This window comes from Penaeus monodon, chromosome 11, assembly GCF_015228065.2.
Source record: "Penaeus monodon isolate SGIC_2016 chromosome 11, NSTDA_Pmon_1, whole genome shotgun sequence".
NCBI lineage: Eukaryota > Metazoa > Arthropoda > Malacostraca > Decapoda > Penaeidae > Penaeus > Penaeus monodon.
This window is the reverse complement of record NC_051396.1, coordinates 34,866,540-34,883,384: the sequence shown is the minus strand read 5'-3', so window position 1 is coordinate 34,883,384 and position 16,845 is coordinate 34,866,540. Positions and strand designations below refer to the sequence as shown.

The window sequence follows — 16,845 nt, the reverse complement described above, 5'->3', positions numbered from 1 at the left end:
TTCTATATTGCTTAACTGTAATCCATTCAAAGCCTTTAGAAGTGGATGCCTTTACTTTAGATCACTAGATAGCAAGGTATGGATAATCTTATGCTGTACTTAGTGGCTTACACTCCTACCTACTCTCTTGCTTTCTTCAACTGCTTGTTGCCCCTTCCATCTAGTGAAGGACATTTCTGGAATTTCTTGAACTCTTAGATTTTGGCACTAATGAAGTTCTCCATTAATGTCTAACCCTTATAATGCTTATGAATGGGGTTAAATGACTTAACTTAGGATGACTGGCTCCACCTCAGCTTTCACATGTCATCAATACTGGTGTTAACCATGGATCTAGTTCGAATTTCTAAGTGGAAAGAAACAATAAGCTCAATTTTAAGTCTTGTATAACACATCCTTCAAACTTCTCTTTCTACGTCTCATCAAGTTGAGACTTTTGATAATACTGAAACTCAGCTTCACTTTTATTTTAATATAGATTACTAGATATGATCATGGCCTGCACATTATGTTCTTAGGTGGTGTGAATAAAGCAAAACAAAAGTGGTAATGCTGCTTTGACCTGGAACATATTCTCAGGAAAAAAGGGTAAACAGAAAGCAAAGAGAGAAAAAAGGAAACCAGGACAAGGAGGGAGATTATCACTGAAACTTCCAGTATAGTAAATGTATTAGGATATGTTAATTGTTAGCATGATCTTCCTAATTCTCCCCCTCTTTAATTCCAGCATGATGCAGTGCAGAAGAACCACCACCATGATGACAGCCATGTATATACAACATACATTGGTGCCATGTCTTAGAAAAAGAGTTTTCACTTGTTCACTTGTGCAGACAAAGAAGTACAGGAAAATATTATACACTGGCTTTGAATGTAATGGCACTGTTACCAGAATTAACACATTCCTTCCCAAATCCAGGAGTTATGCCAAAGATTTAACATATAATTTAGATGGAAAGAACGATCTTGAGATTGTGAATAAGGATAAGGAAGTGAAATTTGTGTCATTTGTTGGTGAGACTTTACCAAGTCATTTTGAAGATTCCAATTGGGAAAATGAAATGAATTTGTTGAAAGAATTGGAAACAAGAGATGTACTTGTTCCATTAAAAGATGCACATGAAATAGATCTGCTTTCACAAGAAGTTAGACCTGCATTTAATCTAGCTGCTTATGTTAACAGGTATGTCATAAGAAAGAAGTTTTTTGTCTTGATTAATATCAAAATATTGCAGTACCTATTTATCAGTAATTATTAGTCTATTCTCTGTTCTCAGTCTAATGCTATTTCTTCCTTTTTATGTGATTTAATTGTAGAATTTGTTTTTCACATCTTTTTGTTCTGGCCTTGGAAAGTCTATATCATGAGATATTATGGGTAAAAACATTTGACTCGTTGCCTGAGAGATCGAGCTCAGGCGGGGAGCATTGCAGTGCATGCCACAGCTGGTACAGCTTTCCGAATAAATTCGCAGCCATCCAAAGTTCACAGAGCTGGGATTTAATCTAGAAACAAGTGGGGTAAGTACACCAGTTTCAAGGGTGCTGCGACCCCCCCCCCCCATTTTAAACTACGACAACAGCTTTAAAGGTGTAATTTAGGCAAAAGTAGGAGGGACAAGCCAGAGTTTGAGGGGGGGGGGGCAATTACCCACCCAACGATGCCCTTGGATTCATGTATATCAGTATAACCCCTGTTGTTAAAGTTTAAAAAAATGGTTAAAAATTGTCTAAGTAGCCTTTGTCACTTATATTTTAATATATGGAATTAAATCCGCAATAAAATGTTTGAAGAAACGGACATTCCATTCTAATTTCCTAATAGAATGTTAATGACCTTAAATTCGTTTACTGCATACAACTTACACTCGCAAAATGCTTCCATGAAACTTAGTAGAAAATTGATAATGAAATAAAATTTAACAAAGGATAAAACCGTCTGTTGCCTATATTTACCTTTCACTTTGAATATCTTTAATTCGAATTAAAATCTAATGCATAAATGTTTATTTGTCCTCCCTTGTTTAGTCATGAAGGCTCTGTGTAGCATATATAATGAAGGTGTGTGTAATTTAGGCGAATTGGGCGCCATTAACATATAGGAAGAAGACGGCCAATATTCACGCGCCATAAGGAAAAAACGCGGGAAAACGTGATCTATTTTCCCGCCAAAAAATGTATACTTAAAAAAAAAAAAAGGATTACCACCGAGTTATATGTGATATAATTAATTATCACATTTTTTCCTTCCTTTTCTATAACATTTGCGCATCAGTAATAGTTTGAGCTTAATTAGGGAAGTAGCTAATATACGGACAAGAAAGTGGCGCGCTTATCAACTGACTTTTTATAAGTATTGCATAATGTCTAATTTATAATAAAATATGTATAGTTTCAATAATGTAACCGTTTCATGACGAAACGGGATAACAAATATAAGGAACATTATTTTTTGTTCATCGGCTGCACAAATATTTGGGTTAAATGGTAATTAACATGAAAATCTCATAGGGAGGAAAAAGGAAATTTAAGCAAAATGCAATCATATAAAATATTTAAACTTTTATATTAACTTCATTTATTTTATTATTTTAATTATTTTGAATATTCATCCTTTAGCGAATGGAAGCTGCACGAAGGTGAAGTTGTTAACATTTGATTGAAAATGTATGATGTCTGTTTTCTTTTCGTTTTTCATACGCTATATTATTATTATTTTTTTTTTCATGTGAGACCCCCCCCCATTCCCTTGCCCGTTGTTATCGTGGGAGACTGAGGCCCAGTTCTGGGGACCTCTCCTACCTTGGGCCTCAGCCCGTGACTCAACTAATTTTGCTTTCTTCTTTCCTTTTTCTTATATTCCCCAAACATGCCTTAATCCAATTCCTAAGGTGTGAGAGCCTTGTTGAAAGGATGAAAGGCTGACTTTTTGCCAGTATTGAACGCCATCAGGGAACCATGGGCACGGTATTCTTTTGGTTAATCTAGCCCTTAACCCTCATGGAGACCTTGAGTGGTGAAGCCTTTATTTTCCCCATATATATCAGTCTTATCATGGCCAGTAATAAAGATTTTGTACCCTTATTAAGGCATCAGTAACCATTTAAGCTCAATTAGGGTTGTAGCTAAAAGACAGACGAGAAAGTAGTTATAAGTATTACCTAATATTTAATGTATAATGAAATACATACATTTAATTACAATAATGTATAATTTACATACTAGCCTCTCTGAATCTAACTCCTCTTATTTACCGCCCCTTTCTGTTGATCACGGCTCCGTTCACTGCCCCTCGCCTCGACACGTGCTGTCAATTTAACCCATCCTGAATCCGGGGGCGTCAATGTGGATGGGGGGGGGGGGCAGTTGCCCTTCCAAGACTCTGTTTGCACCCCGCAAAGTCTGTCCCCCCAAGGGCCATACCCCAATAACTTTTAAGAGCTAATTAAATTTGATTACAGACACATACAAAGCAGAATAGACTGGTACAGCAAATGTCCCCCCGACTCCCCATTGACGCCGCTGGTTATCGTCGATCTTTATATTACCTTACTATGATATATTTATATACAGTAATACTATATTTACATCTTAACCAAAAGGTTTAAGAACAAATGCTTGCTTCTAAACATGTATGTATTATGATTATATCAGTATCTCCAGTACTCACCCTTTTTCTATAAAACTGTATTTGCATGAATTTATATATATCCGTGAATACCAGAATAATGTTATATTTTGAATTTTAAAATACAACATAACAAATATAAACTTATCATTAATACACTAGAATTTTGTCTATAGTCAATTGAGTGTTATTCACCGTGCCCCCCCCCCCCTAAAAAAAAAAAAGCTAATTGTGCTTACTTCGCTCACCGACCCCCCCCCCCCCCCCCCCCAAGTAAAAGCTGAAATGACGCCCCTGCCTGAATCGTCTACCCAGACTATAACACAGCCCTCAAAAGACACCCTTTTCTTCACTCCCAATATCCTCCAACCCACCTTCTGCACAATAATCTTCATTTTCTATCACCACTCTTATTGCAACCTCTCAACCTTATTGCCACAGTACTATTGCACTCCACACTACTTCCTGTTCCGCCCGTCCTCACCCCTGTACAATTCCCACTTATAGAAACCTTTTGAGTACCGTATTTAGCCCAGCCAAGTGGGAACGATTTTTTGTGATTCGCCCAACAGCCCCTTACCCCGATAATACCCTCTTTCAACAATGCCTCCAAAAACAAATAGGTAGAGTTTCCTTCTGCAGTCGTCCTGATGGTCCATGCCTCGTCACAGTTACATCTGAGTCCCAAACCCATGGACTATCTTCCCTGGTTGACCTCACTGACAAACCTATTCCTGCCCAACCCCACTCCTGCCTTAATACATATACTGGAATCGTTTCCATTTCCCCGGCTGATTGCCCTATCTGCGACAAATATTGGTCAGACTTGCCTGCCTTGTTGACCATGATGCAGTATCATTACAGTCCTACACTATTGCCCCATAGACCGCTGTAAGTCTCACGTCAGTATTGTCAAGATTTCCGCCTGCAGACATGATCTTCCCTATAGGGACTATATAGGAGGGGAAATGTACCAGTCAGACCATATCAACCCCTACCCAGCCACTGTCAGAAATGTTGGCATTTTGGCCACCCTACAAAGCACTGTAGCTCCACAGCCTGCTGCCCTCTGTATGCCCAACCCAGTCATAGTTGTTCAAACTGCCCTAGACAATCATGTATATGTGCCAGTAATGGTGGCTCCTATAATGTATTTTAAATAGTACCCTGCCTAGAAGTTTGAGTCTGAGCTAGCAGTTCTCAGATACAAACTTGTCCTCACTCTATGAAAGGCCAGACAGGAAGCATGCAGATGAGTTTTTTTCAATCACTCAACTCCAGTACCATCCTTTACTCCTCTCGTATCCCCTCTACCCAAGTTATCTCTACATCATCCTCATTACCACTTTCCCCTACTCCTTAACTTCACAATTCCACTCCCCCTATCTTCCAGTCAAACACTTTTTCCATTTTAAATCCAGATATTCCAATATCCACAATTCCCTGTATGTCTGTCATTACTCCGCATCTTACCTATTGCACCAGGCAATCCAAATGTTTCACCCTATCTACCACATCCTTTCCCACAGCTACATCCTCTACTCCTCAGATACCTATCTCTTCTTCACCTCATAAAAAAATCTTTGGCCCCCCCCCCTAACCCCTGAGGAGATTAGAAACTTCATAAGCATAACCCAAGGGAAAGTTCCTCTCTCTCATCCATTCTCCAGTTTCTCTGCCCTGTTCCGGCTACATTCAAAGTGACATTCGATGTTTTTGTTCTTCCAGACTTGATCTTCGTCACCCCATAACCTCCCACAACTGATGTCTCCCATGAAACCTGCCTAACACATCCTCCAGAATATCATTTTGTATCATGTCCTCTCATTCTATCTCCTCTATGCTTGTCCATCAAAAAACACCATACACTAGATCTCACTTTCAAATCACTGTCCCTTGCACAATCATACGCATCTACCTTCACCACTGAGTACCAGTTGCTTCAATTTACTGTTCTCCTTCTCTACCCATTGACTTTAATGCTTTTGAAACTTTTACTTTCTCAACTTCAACATCCATTTCTCATAGTTTGTGATTTCAGGTTTTGCCACATCGTGGTGACTCTACCACTTCTTCCTGAGACTGTTCCCTGGAACACTTTCTTTCTAACTCTGACCTTATCCCTCTTAATTCAGACTGACTGTCACATGCGCACCCAAACCTTTTCATGACTCAACCTTTCCCTTTTTTCTCCTTCCCTTCATCTAGACTTTCATTAGTCAGTTCTGGACCCCCTTCCCTATACTAATCAATTTCCTGTTCTCTCTCCTACTTCCTGTGTCCCACTCCCCTACCCCCCATGCTGGTGCTTTGATAGAGCAGATTGGCATACTTTTATCTCTCTCTACTATCCCTCATCCTCATCCATCCCTATTTTTCACATTAGACATGTTTTTATATTTCAGTCACTGTCCAGAGCGCTGCTTTTGCAGCACTCAGGACAGTGATTGTGATTACACATCTAAATCTGTTCCACAGTGGAGTTCTAAATACTCCAAAGCACTTCCATTGAAGCAACATAGAGTAGTTATTGCTACAAGCAAAATATATCAGTCCATATCAATTTTAAAAGAACAGTTCAAATACGCCACACAATGCCTGCCCCATTCCTCCATATCCATAACACTAATTTCTGAACTTCATCTTCTATCTACCTCATCTTACTGACAATCTTCAACAACATTTAGACTACAAGAAACTTTCCTTTCCTTAAACCTAACAAATCTAAGACCCTCCCAGAAGATTGCCATCCCATTGCTCTAATTGGTTGTTTGTGCAAATTGCTAGAAAGAATGGTCAGTCTATGCCTACCATGGTACCTTGAATCCAACAATCTTTTATCTTCTCAATTTGGATTCCATCATGCTCAAAATACAGCTGACCCACTTGCACATTTAGAAAATTACATAACTGCCTTTTCACGCCATGCCATTTCTTCAACCTGGAAAAGGCATATGATGCTACATGGAGATACCACATACTGAAACAACTATCATCTCATGGCATACAAGGGAACATCCGTTAAATCATTCCTTTGAAATCATATCTTTAGAGTCAAATTTGCCTCTTTAACTTCATCTTTTCCTCAATATGAAGGTGTCTCAGAAGGGAGTGTACTTAGCACCACATTGTTCCTTCTAGCAGTAAAGGCATTACCACCAGGTATCCGATACTCCCTGTGTGTAGATTATTTATCATCTATACATTTGTGCCTTCTGTACCTATTCTCCATCAACTAATCTAATCTGCAGTATCTTTAGTCTCTTCCTGGGCCACTGACCATAACCTCCAAATCCTTCTCCATTCTTTTATCTCAATCACGTTTAGGTCCTCAACCTCAACTCTCTTTATATGATACCCTCTACACCTCTGCTCCACAGGCAAATTCCTTGGAGTCATTTTTTACTTCAAACTTTCCTGGCAGGAATGCATCCTCTACATCAAAAAGAAAAACTGCTGCTATCTTCGACTCCTCTAGATTCTCTTAGATCCTGGGATTCAGCCTCCAAAACTTTCCTCGTCTCCATACTTCACTGATCCTCTTCACTCTCGACTATGGCTGTCACTCTTCCCGTACTCACGTTTATATAGATGGCTCCAAATCCTTCTCGGGCTGGTTTTGCTGTAATCTCTTTTTCCTATGCTTTCAACTTTCCACTTCCACCTGAATCGAGTGTCCTTACAACAGAATTTCATGCGATCCACTGCCCATAAGAACGCATGTTTTCCCTCCCTTCCTCATCCTTCACAATTTTCACTGACTCCAAAAACTCTTATCTCTTATACAATCTCTTCAGTTAATTGTGCCTCTTATCCACAAGATTTAGGACCAGCTATTCCATCAAGACATAGAACAAAACTGTCAGTTTTTGCAGGTTACCCAGCCGCATTGGGATCCCCGACAATGAACAGGCAGATAACCTCACACACTTCGCTGCCTTGTCCACATCCCTCAACCCAGATTTTCACATATACCAGCCTCTGACTAGTACCCTCCCTTCAAAACCTTCCTCTTCACCCATTGGCAGTATTTCTGGTCTAACTTTAACACCAATAAACCTCATAACATAAAACCACTATCTCGCCTTGGTCAGTACCATTCCATAAGAATAGAAACTGGGTACACTTAGCACACATACATACGTTTGCACGCAAATTCAAACATGTACACACATTTACATACACATGTATACAAATTTACATACACAAGTTATTATGTATCACTACACTTGTTGGGTCCCACTTTTGTACATCTGATAGCCACTTCGATGTAAATTATAGCAGTATTTTTATTAGTGAGACGCTATGGTAGGATATAAATGACCAGCAAGTGTATTAGTATCTGTTTTTAGAAACTATGTAAGCCATATACTTTCGTTTTCTTCACACAAGTGATAACAAAACATGTAGTATTGGTTATCGTTGACTTTGTAGTGGGATATTTTTAATGTGATTTCCTGGGATTGCTGGTTTGTCGAAATGGCAACACGTATGGCAGCAGTTCCCCCTTCTTTCAACACAGCAAGTGTCAATCATAATGCATATTTCTCAAAACTTTGAGCTTTAAATATCAATATGGCAGCTGTATCAAATCAAAATCTTCAAAATCGCCGATACCTTTGTAAATGGTTCTTATAGCTGCACCAGCGGCTAATCGAACTAATGAAGTGAGTTTCTTCGCCAGAACCAAACACTAAAGCACTAATTCAGAAAACAAAAAATATTTTACATTATAGAATATTAACGCAGTAGAGCTACAATAAATATATAGATACTGTGTGTGTGTGTGTGTGTGTGTGTGTGTGTGTGTGTGTGTGTGTGTGTGTGTGTGTGTGTGTGTGTGTGTGTGTGTGTGTGTGTGTGTGTGTGTGTGTGTGTATGTGTGTGTGTGTGTGTGTCTGTGTGTGTGTGTGTCTGTGGCGCGCGCGCGTAACGTCTAAAGATATACGAAGTCAGTATTTTGTGATTAGTAACGCAACAGTATGTATAATTCTTTCCGATTATTTTGATCATAGTTTTCGCTATTATTATTCCAGAAGTCGTGGCGTTTCTCTGTGGAACGGTTCCAAGAAGGGTGAAAAGTTTTAAAATGTACTCCCAATACATGTGCTGTATGAGATCTGATATCTTGAAAGAAAAATCTTGCGCATTCTAACAGAATTGGAATTTAATCTTGCTCTCTACTTTCATCTGTAAAGGAATGCAACTTATATTTTCCTTGCATTTGTCAGTCCATGCCAAAACTGATATACATTATCTTGATGTATTTACTATAGCAATACTAATTTCCTGGTGTGTGAAAAGTGATCTAAACGATTGTTTGTCCACCCGGAACTTGAGTAGTTAGAAGAGAGAGGGACCATCTAGAAAAAAATACGAAATCGTAAATTTGAATCACTATGATAATGAATCTTTATAAATTCCTGAATATTCATTTCGTGGCTAATCCTGATATTTGCTAAACAAAGAAGACAATAAAAAAAGACACCTTTTCAAGTGAACGCAAGATAATCTGAAATTGCAAATGGAGGCCGCATCATTTGGGACGAGGGAAAGTTACTTCTCTCCCAGTGGAATAACCAGTGCCGGTTATCTCCCGATCGATGGTATACATGTGCATAATGTGGGAGGAGGAGGGCCACCTTGAACAACCGCCCTCGTTCCGGGTGTCCCTTCACCAATGCAACTTACAGCTCCCGCTAACAAGCAGTACAGTAAAGAAAACGACTACATGAGATTCTTATCAAAGAAAGGTTGAAAAAAATGGCATCGCCAACATCACCTCCATTTCGCCTAGCAGTATGTAGAGAGCGCATGGGAAGTCCATTGCTGGATTAGAGATATCAGGTGTAAATACCATTAACTTTTTTTCAATTTATTCATAGATGATTAATTTTTAATATAGCTATATATTTATACTAATAGTGCCCTATGTCATATTTTATATTATGATTATCTATCATTATTTACTTTTCGTATGTGACTGACGAAATATCTTTGAAACAGCGGGGGTGACCATATGACCTGTAATATGTGAGGGTGGATTTTCATGCATGGTGTTGGTGAACTCGCCGGATGCCTTTCCACGACCAAGGCATGTGACTTAAACCCGATGAAAAAAATGTCGGCGAATATTCTCAATGTTTGGGAAACGACTAATGAAAGAACCTCCCAATAGGTAATAGGTCATGCTAATAGGGAATGGAAAGTGTTATGTTGGAAACTGGGACCTCACATAAGCACGTCATCTCTCTCCCGGGGATTAGACAAGGATTTGAATAACGATACATTTTTCTTATTATAAGTATGGCTGCCCCTGTTATTGGTCTTTCTTTTATACAATTATTACCGTTTTTTTTTTTTTTTTTGGAAATAAACCGATAGTAAAAATATCTTCGAAATTAATAATCCTACCAATTAATCAATTCATTGAAGCCCCCGGCAAAAAGAAAAAAAGAAAACAAAATGTATATATAAATATATACTTACATATGTTATATATATTTGCTATATATTTTTTGTCAACTACAAGAATTACGAGAAGGGGTTAAAAATGTGTATGGACAATAAAATCAATGATTCTAAGTAAAATGTTAAACAACTTCAGTTCCTCAGCACATACGCACATACACAGAATCACCCATGTATTCACTATGCTTGTTTTGCCCTATGTTAATGGTAACAGCATATTTCCTATTTACTGAATCAGTGTTTGGTTCTGACGAAAAAAAAACAAGTTATTGATTCTAAAATATATCAAGATAATGTATGAAAACTGATTTTGTGACAAAATACAAGTATGTCATTTTTATCTACACTTACACCTAAAAATTTAATAAATGACAAATAAAAGTAGAGGGTGAGATGACCTGCCCATTTCATTAGAATGAACAAGATTCCCTTTTCAAGATATTAGATATCATACAGCGCATGTACTGGGAGTAAGATGTTAGACTATATTCACCTTCTTTGGAACCACCCAGCTAGTAGTTGCTCGAGTTGAAACAAGCAAACGTGTATTTTCTCACTCGACTGTTCGAATGTGGATGCGACTCCTCAGAGAAACGCCACGAGTTCTGGAATAATATTAGCTAATATTAGGTTTTGTTAGGTATCACCAAGTATTGACTTCGTATTTCAAAAGGCGCGCATGTACACACACACACACACACACACACACACACACACACACACACACACACACACACACACACACACACACACAGTGGTAAAGCATCTATATATATATAACGGGTATAGAACCCAATTACATTGGCTTGTTAACGGCATGACTCTTTATTTCTGAGAGTTGACACACGCAGTATAAAAACACACGAGACGTGTCTAGTATGGGTAAGGCGGTATGCTGGTCGCTACCAGCTGCCCGGAGGCAGAGGGCGGAGCTGACCTTACCGCGCTGGTCGCTGGCGACGAACTCTCGGTCAGACGGGTGGTTCTTATTTGGGACTTTGGATCCGCGTGGTAACCAGCCACGTGGTCCACTGGTAACAGAAATAGAATTATCCACATCCTGTAGAATTATCCACATCCTATATAGCTCGGCCACCTACTCGTGCCTCGCCCTCGAGGCGCCTTCAAGGGTGACCTAACTTGGCTGGTCGTCTCGTTCTCGTGCATCGTCCTGGTGCATCTTCATGGCTGCTCGTCCCTGTAGTTTTCATTCTCCTGGTCCTTGGTGTAATCTGTCCGTCCTCGATGTTCACCCGTCCTCGAAAGTGTCGCACAGGTCCTCCTTGACTTCGGATTCGTCTAGACCTCCTTGTAGTCCTCGTCCAGGCCTAACTCGGCGGCGTCCTCATCCACACGTCCTCACAGATCTCGTCCAGGTCCTTCTCGCGTCCACACGTCCTCTTAATCTTCATCCGGATCTACGGGCGTCAGGGCAGGGGCGGCATCTCGGGGCGGCTGATACCTGCGCTACGAGCTCCTGGAGTTTACCGGATCTGCAGGCGTCCGCCAGGCGTCGCCTATGCACAGCATTCTGGGGTGACTGGTACCTGCGGCAAAGGTGCTGGTTCGCTGGATCTGCGGGCTAAAGAGATAGATAATAAATCTTTACGTCGGCACTAAGACAGCAACCAACCCTATTAATGAAAAGGGTCAGTGACCTTTGTCCTGCGTGTGAGTGAGGTGAAGGTGTGTGTGTATGCATGTGTGAGTGACAGCTAGCGTGAATGAGAGGGAAAGCGAGAGTGACCTCACACAGAGAATGAATCACAAACACGAATATTAACGTTCACTATAACAAAACTGAAGTAAAATAGCAATGCTAGCTATTTAAAATTATTTCAACTACCACATTGAATTCAACATATAATGATATGCGACAGAATGTACACATGAATGAATGGTGATATGAAAAAATATTCGCAAGCTATTTACCAAGCAAATCTTCTCGGGGTCAGAAATCTGAACTGCCGAGGTACGTGTCTAGCTAGGCATGCCAGACCTCATTAAAACTCATTAACGGGGGGATCCTATACCCAAATCATTGAGGCGACTCGAGCCAGGGAATATAAATAACCTGCTCTCTTCTGCATATCTGTGATGGGCGCTCGCAAAATTCCCTAAGGATATATAAATTTTCACGAATCACACAAACGCTTGGGGTGTACCCAAAACATGCAAGCGACTTGAGGAGGGTGAGAAAGGTGTGATTAATAAGCGAATAATGATTCTAGCTTAAACCCTAGTCCTACATTAATTAACGGACATAACCGCGGGTCACACCGACTCAAAAGGTGCCGAACGATTAACTTCAGTTTATTGTACCTACTTTCGAACGACGGAGCGCAGATCTATTAGGCGTTTACGCAACCCCGGGGCAATATCGGGCAATCCTGTGCACTATGATATGGGGGAAGATCCTACGCTATATTCAAATAATACAAATTAATGAAATTGCGTTACACGCTTCGCTCTAGCGCCGATAGAACTTGTCACCAAAAGCAATGTAACAATGCTATGGTTAATTCCCAAGGCGTCAACAAAAATAACCAAATTATAGGGAAACTACGCGGTCATCAGACCCTTCCCACGTCGCCACCGACCAGGAAAGAGAAAGTGAGGTTAGGTCAAGATGGGAAAATAACCTTTTTCTAATCCAAAGTGACCGCAAGCGAAAGAAAAGGGACGGCCAGGTCGGGGCTAGGGAGAGGAAAAATGAAATGATATTCGTGATAACATAAAATCATGAACGCATTAAATTCGTTGCAGATGAAACAATATAAATCTCTAAAAACGAGAGAAAATAATTAATTACTTAACTAACGAACGATATTCATGTTTATTGATTGCATACTCGATCACATGGAAATGCGATCTGAGGTGAAGGAATAGTGTGAGAACGTGCCATTTGCTGTCATTAGCACCTTTTAACCCAACAAAAAAACAACGGCTTAACACATGTATGGGAGAAGGAAGGGAAAAGAAATAAACATGTACTTACGTGTTTTTTTTTTTTCTTAACCATGTCTTGAAGCGGTCGAGCGGATTTTCTTCGAAGGTTTGCGTTCATGCTGCGAGCGGGAAGGACACAGCGCCACCCTGCCACCAGATATAACGGCTATCCGTACTCTAGTATAGTGGCTGACAGAAACGCAAAACACACGTAAAGGGGTGAACACACGCTACGACTTGTCTAAAGGGGTAAAAGCGCCGCGCGGAGGTCGCGGTCAGCCCGCCCAGAGGGAGGCGAGGGCTGACCTTGCCGCGCTGGTCGCTGGCGACGAACTCCCGGGTCAACGAGATCAGATGACCTCGTCACTTGCGCCCTCGCTGAGTGAAAGGTTATATTTGGACCTTTGGATCCACGTGGAAAACAGCCACGTGGTCCACTGGTAACTGAAATAGAATTATCCACATCCTATAATATATATAATTTGTAGCCCTCCTGCAGTTTTGCGTTCAAATAATGTTCTGTATTGAAGAATATGATGCAGCATGTTTTCTGTTTATATAAGCAGTGCTTAGTAGCAAAAAAAAAAAAAAAAAAAAAAAATGGTGTAGGCAAGACCCACGAGATACATTTACAAAGGTATCGGGAATTTTTATTTGATTTAGCTGCTACGCATTGATGTATAAAGAATGAAGCGTTTTCATGTTTCGAGAAATCTGCAGCTATATTTGAAAATTGTGCTGAAAGAAGAGAGAACTACCGCCTCACCTACATAGGTGCTGTCATTTCGATAAACAAACAACCATCGCGTTGAAAAATGTCCCGCAACAAAGCCAGCGGTAATTAATACTACATGTTTTATTATCAATTGTTTGAAGAAAACGAAAGATCAAATGGTTTACATAATTTTTAAAAAATGATAATACACTTGTTGGTCATTTATGTTCTACCAATCACACACTTTCTTACAAACAACATGGGGTTTTGCCTCATTCATAAAAATACTTTTTGCGCTGTACAAAAGTGGGACCCAGCAAGTGTACTGAAATATAATTCCGCAACTTTATATGTATGTATATACGTATGTACCTTATATATACGCATTATATACATAACTATGCATATGTACGTAATTGTACATGTACACCCACATACATGTGTAAATGTAAGCACATGTAGATGTTAGAAAACACTAATACAAGTGGTCTGAGATGAACAATAACGGCGTTTATGCATGTGTCATGTTGTCAAGGACCGCATACCATTTTAGTTTAAGGTTGTAACACGGGAACCAGCCAAGCCTTCTTCATGCAACAAACAGCATTTGAAAGAGAAATGTGTGTAGTTTTACTGTTGAGTAATTTATAAATTTTCATCAAAGGACAGATTCAAAAAATGAACAGAAATATTACCTTTTTGTATTTGTGTTCCCGGTTATTTTGTACACATTCACCCATATATACACATAGATACATGTATACACACAGATGTACACACAGTCGCACACGTGCTCACTAAAGTACACATGCGCATGCATGTACAAGTGGACATGTGTATGCAAGTACACATGTATACATACTTCCATAGAGACATGCACAAACATATTAACACTTGTACATGTATGAAAACACAGATGGTCTGATACTTGCAATAACCGCATTTCTGCATTGGGTCATGTTCTGAAAAATAGGAGTCACTTTGTTGTTTTTGTTATAACTTGGACATATCTCCGTGTAACAAGCAGCATTTGAAAGAGAAATGAATGTATTTTCTAGTAATTGAACGATAAAGACTGATTGAAGGAAATTAACTGAAACATCTCCAATCTTAAGGGGAAAAAACAATCTGGTCTGTACCACTATTTGCAAACAGTTTTTAAATGATTTAAATTTTGCCGGTATTAATTGAAAGCTTATGAAAATGCGCCGATTTATGTATTATTATTATTATTTTTTTTTTTTATAAATTAAGGTCCCCTGCCTTTTTTTTAATCCTGTTGATCTCTATCTCTCTGTTTATATCATATATAAACAGAGAGATAATAAAAATAAACCCTTATGGTCGTAGGTTGCTCGCAGCCTAGATCGACCTCAAGAAGGCGTTTGACTCGGTGCATCGGGAATCGCTATGGGAGATCCTGAGGCTCGGGAATTCCGACACAGATTATTGGCCTGATAGCAAGCCTCTATACTGGTACTGAAAGTGCTGTAAAGTGTGGTGGGGGTATGTCAAACTTCTTCCCAGCTAATTCAGGGGTGAGGCAAGGCTGTGTCCTTGCACCAACACTTTTCAACACTTGTATGGACTGGATAATGGGCAGAGCTACTAGCCAAAGTCAGTGTGGAGCAACACTAGGCAATATTAAGTCAGACCTTGACTTTGCCGACGATGTTGCTATCCTATCTGGGTCCTTGGAGACACTTGTGGCGGCTCTTGATGCATTTAGCAATGAGGCGAAGCCCCTAGGTCTAGAGGTCTCCTGGACCAAGACCAAGATTCAGGACTTTGGGGGCCTGTTAGGCGAACCCGTTCAGTCGATCCATGCTTGCAGCGAGGACGTTGAAGTTACAGAAAGTTTTACATACCTTGGTAGCGTAGTCCATATCTCTGGATTGTCAGACCAGGAAGTAAGTAGACGGATTGGTCTGGTGACAGGAGCCATGAATTCGATCAACAAGAGAGTTTGGAGATGTTGGTACCTATGCAGAAGGACCAAGCTGCGTGTCTTCAAGGCCTTGATACTGTCAGTTTTGCTCTATGGAAGCGAAATTTGGAAGCTATCCAGTGTCTTGGAGTCTCGCCTTGATGCCTTTTGTAACAAGTTCCTTCGCCGGATCATGGGGTACAGTTGGCAGGACCACGTGTCCAACCGGCGGTTACACCGTGAGACTGGCATGGGACCTGTTACTTGCATAATCCGGGATCGCCAACTCAGGCTATATGGCCACCTAGCTCGCCTCCCTATGGACGACCCTGCCCATCAGGTTGTCTCTCTGCGAGACAACCCTGGGTGGAGGAGACCTGTGGGACGTCCTAGGAGATCATGGCTTGGGCAGCTCGACGAGACCTGTCGTGAGGAATTAGAGATGGGCCGTGTGCCTGCCTGGAGACTCGCCTCGAGGGATCCTCGTGGCTGGAAGCGAAGGGTGGATGCGGCCATGCGCCCCCGTCGGCGTTAGCCCCTTGATGATAATGATGATGATATTTTTCTTTCATCGCAAATTATGCAACAGTGTTGGCCAACAGTGATGCCAATGAACCATGGATTTAGCATTAAAAGGTGCTGAATGCTGAAATACACAAAATAGCCAAATTTTAAGAAAACCAGGAAGATTTTTTTTACCCATTGCACTCCGCTTTCCCCCCATTTATAATGAACTTCATACTTCAGATCTGCTACACTTCAAGAAATGGTGAAGCTTGGAGTTGACATCAGCAAATGGGAAAAGAGAAAGGGCATCAGTTCATATATCTTGAAACTGGACTTGGAGCGTGATATGAAGCAGCACTTCATGTAAGTACCATGTGGTTTGGGAAAATTCTGAAATCTTCCAAAGTCATACTTAGCTATATGGAAAGGACATGAGGGTTATCTCTCTCTCTCTCTCTCTCTCTCTCTCTCTCTCTCTCTATATATATATATATATATATATATATATATATATATATATATATATATATTCCACTCTCTCTCTCTCTCTCTCTCTCTCTCTCTCTCTCTCTCTCTCTCTCTCTCTCTCTCTCTCTCTCTCTCTCTCTCTCTCTCTCTATCCTCCTCCTCCTCTCTTCTCTCTCTCTC

At 40.3% G+C, this 16,845-nt stretch overlaps 1 protein-coding gene across 1 annotated transcript in view; it reads left to right on the top strand.

Moving 5' to 3' along the window:
• Positions 1 to 727: 727 nt before the first annotated feature.
• The window catches only part of LOC119578946 (transcription termination factor 3, mitochondrial-like), a gene marked incomplete at its 5' end in the record, with an annotated part of 19,057 nt that continues 2,939 nt past the window's right edge, over positions 728 to 16,845 (top strand). Inside the window, 2 exon segments of the mRNA XM_037926627.1 lie at positions 728 to 1,183; positions 16,438 to 16,560. Coding sequence (XP_037782555.1) covers positions 729 to 1,183; positions 16,438 to 16,560 — 578 coding nt within the window.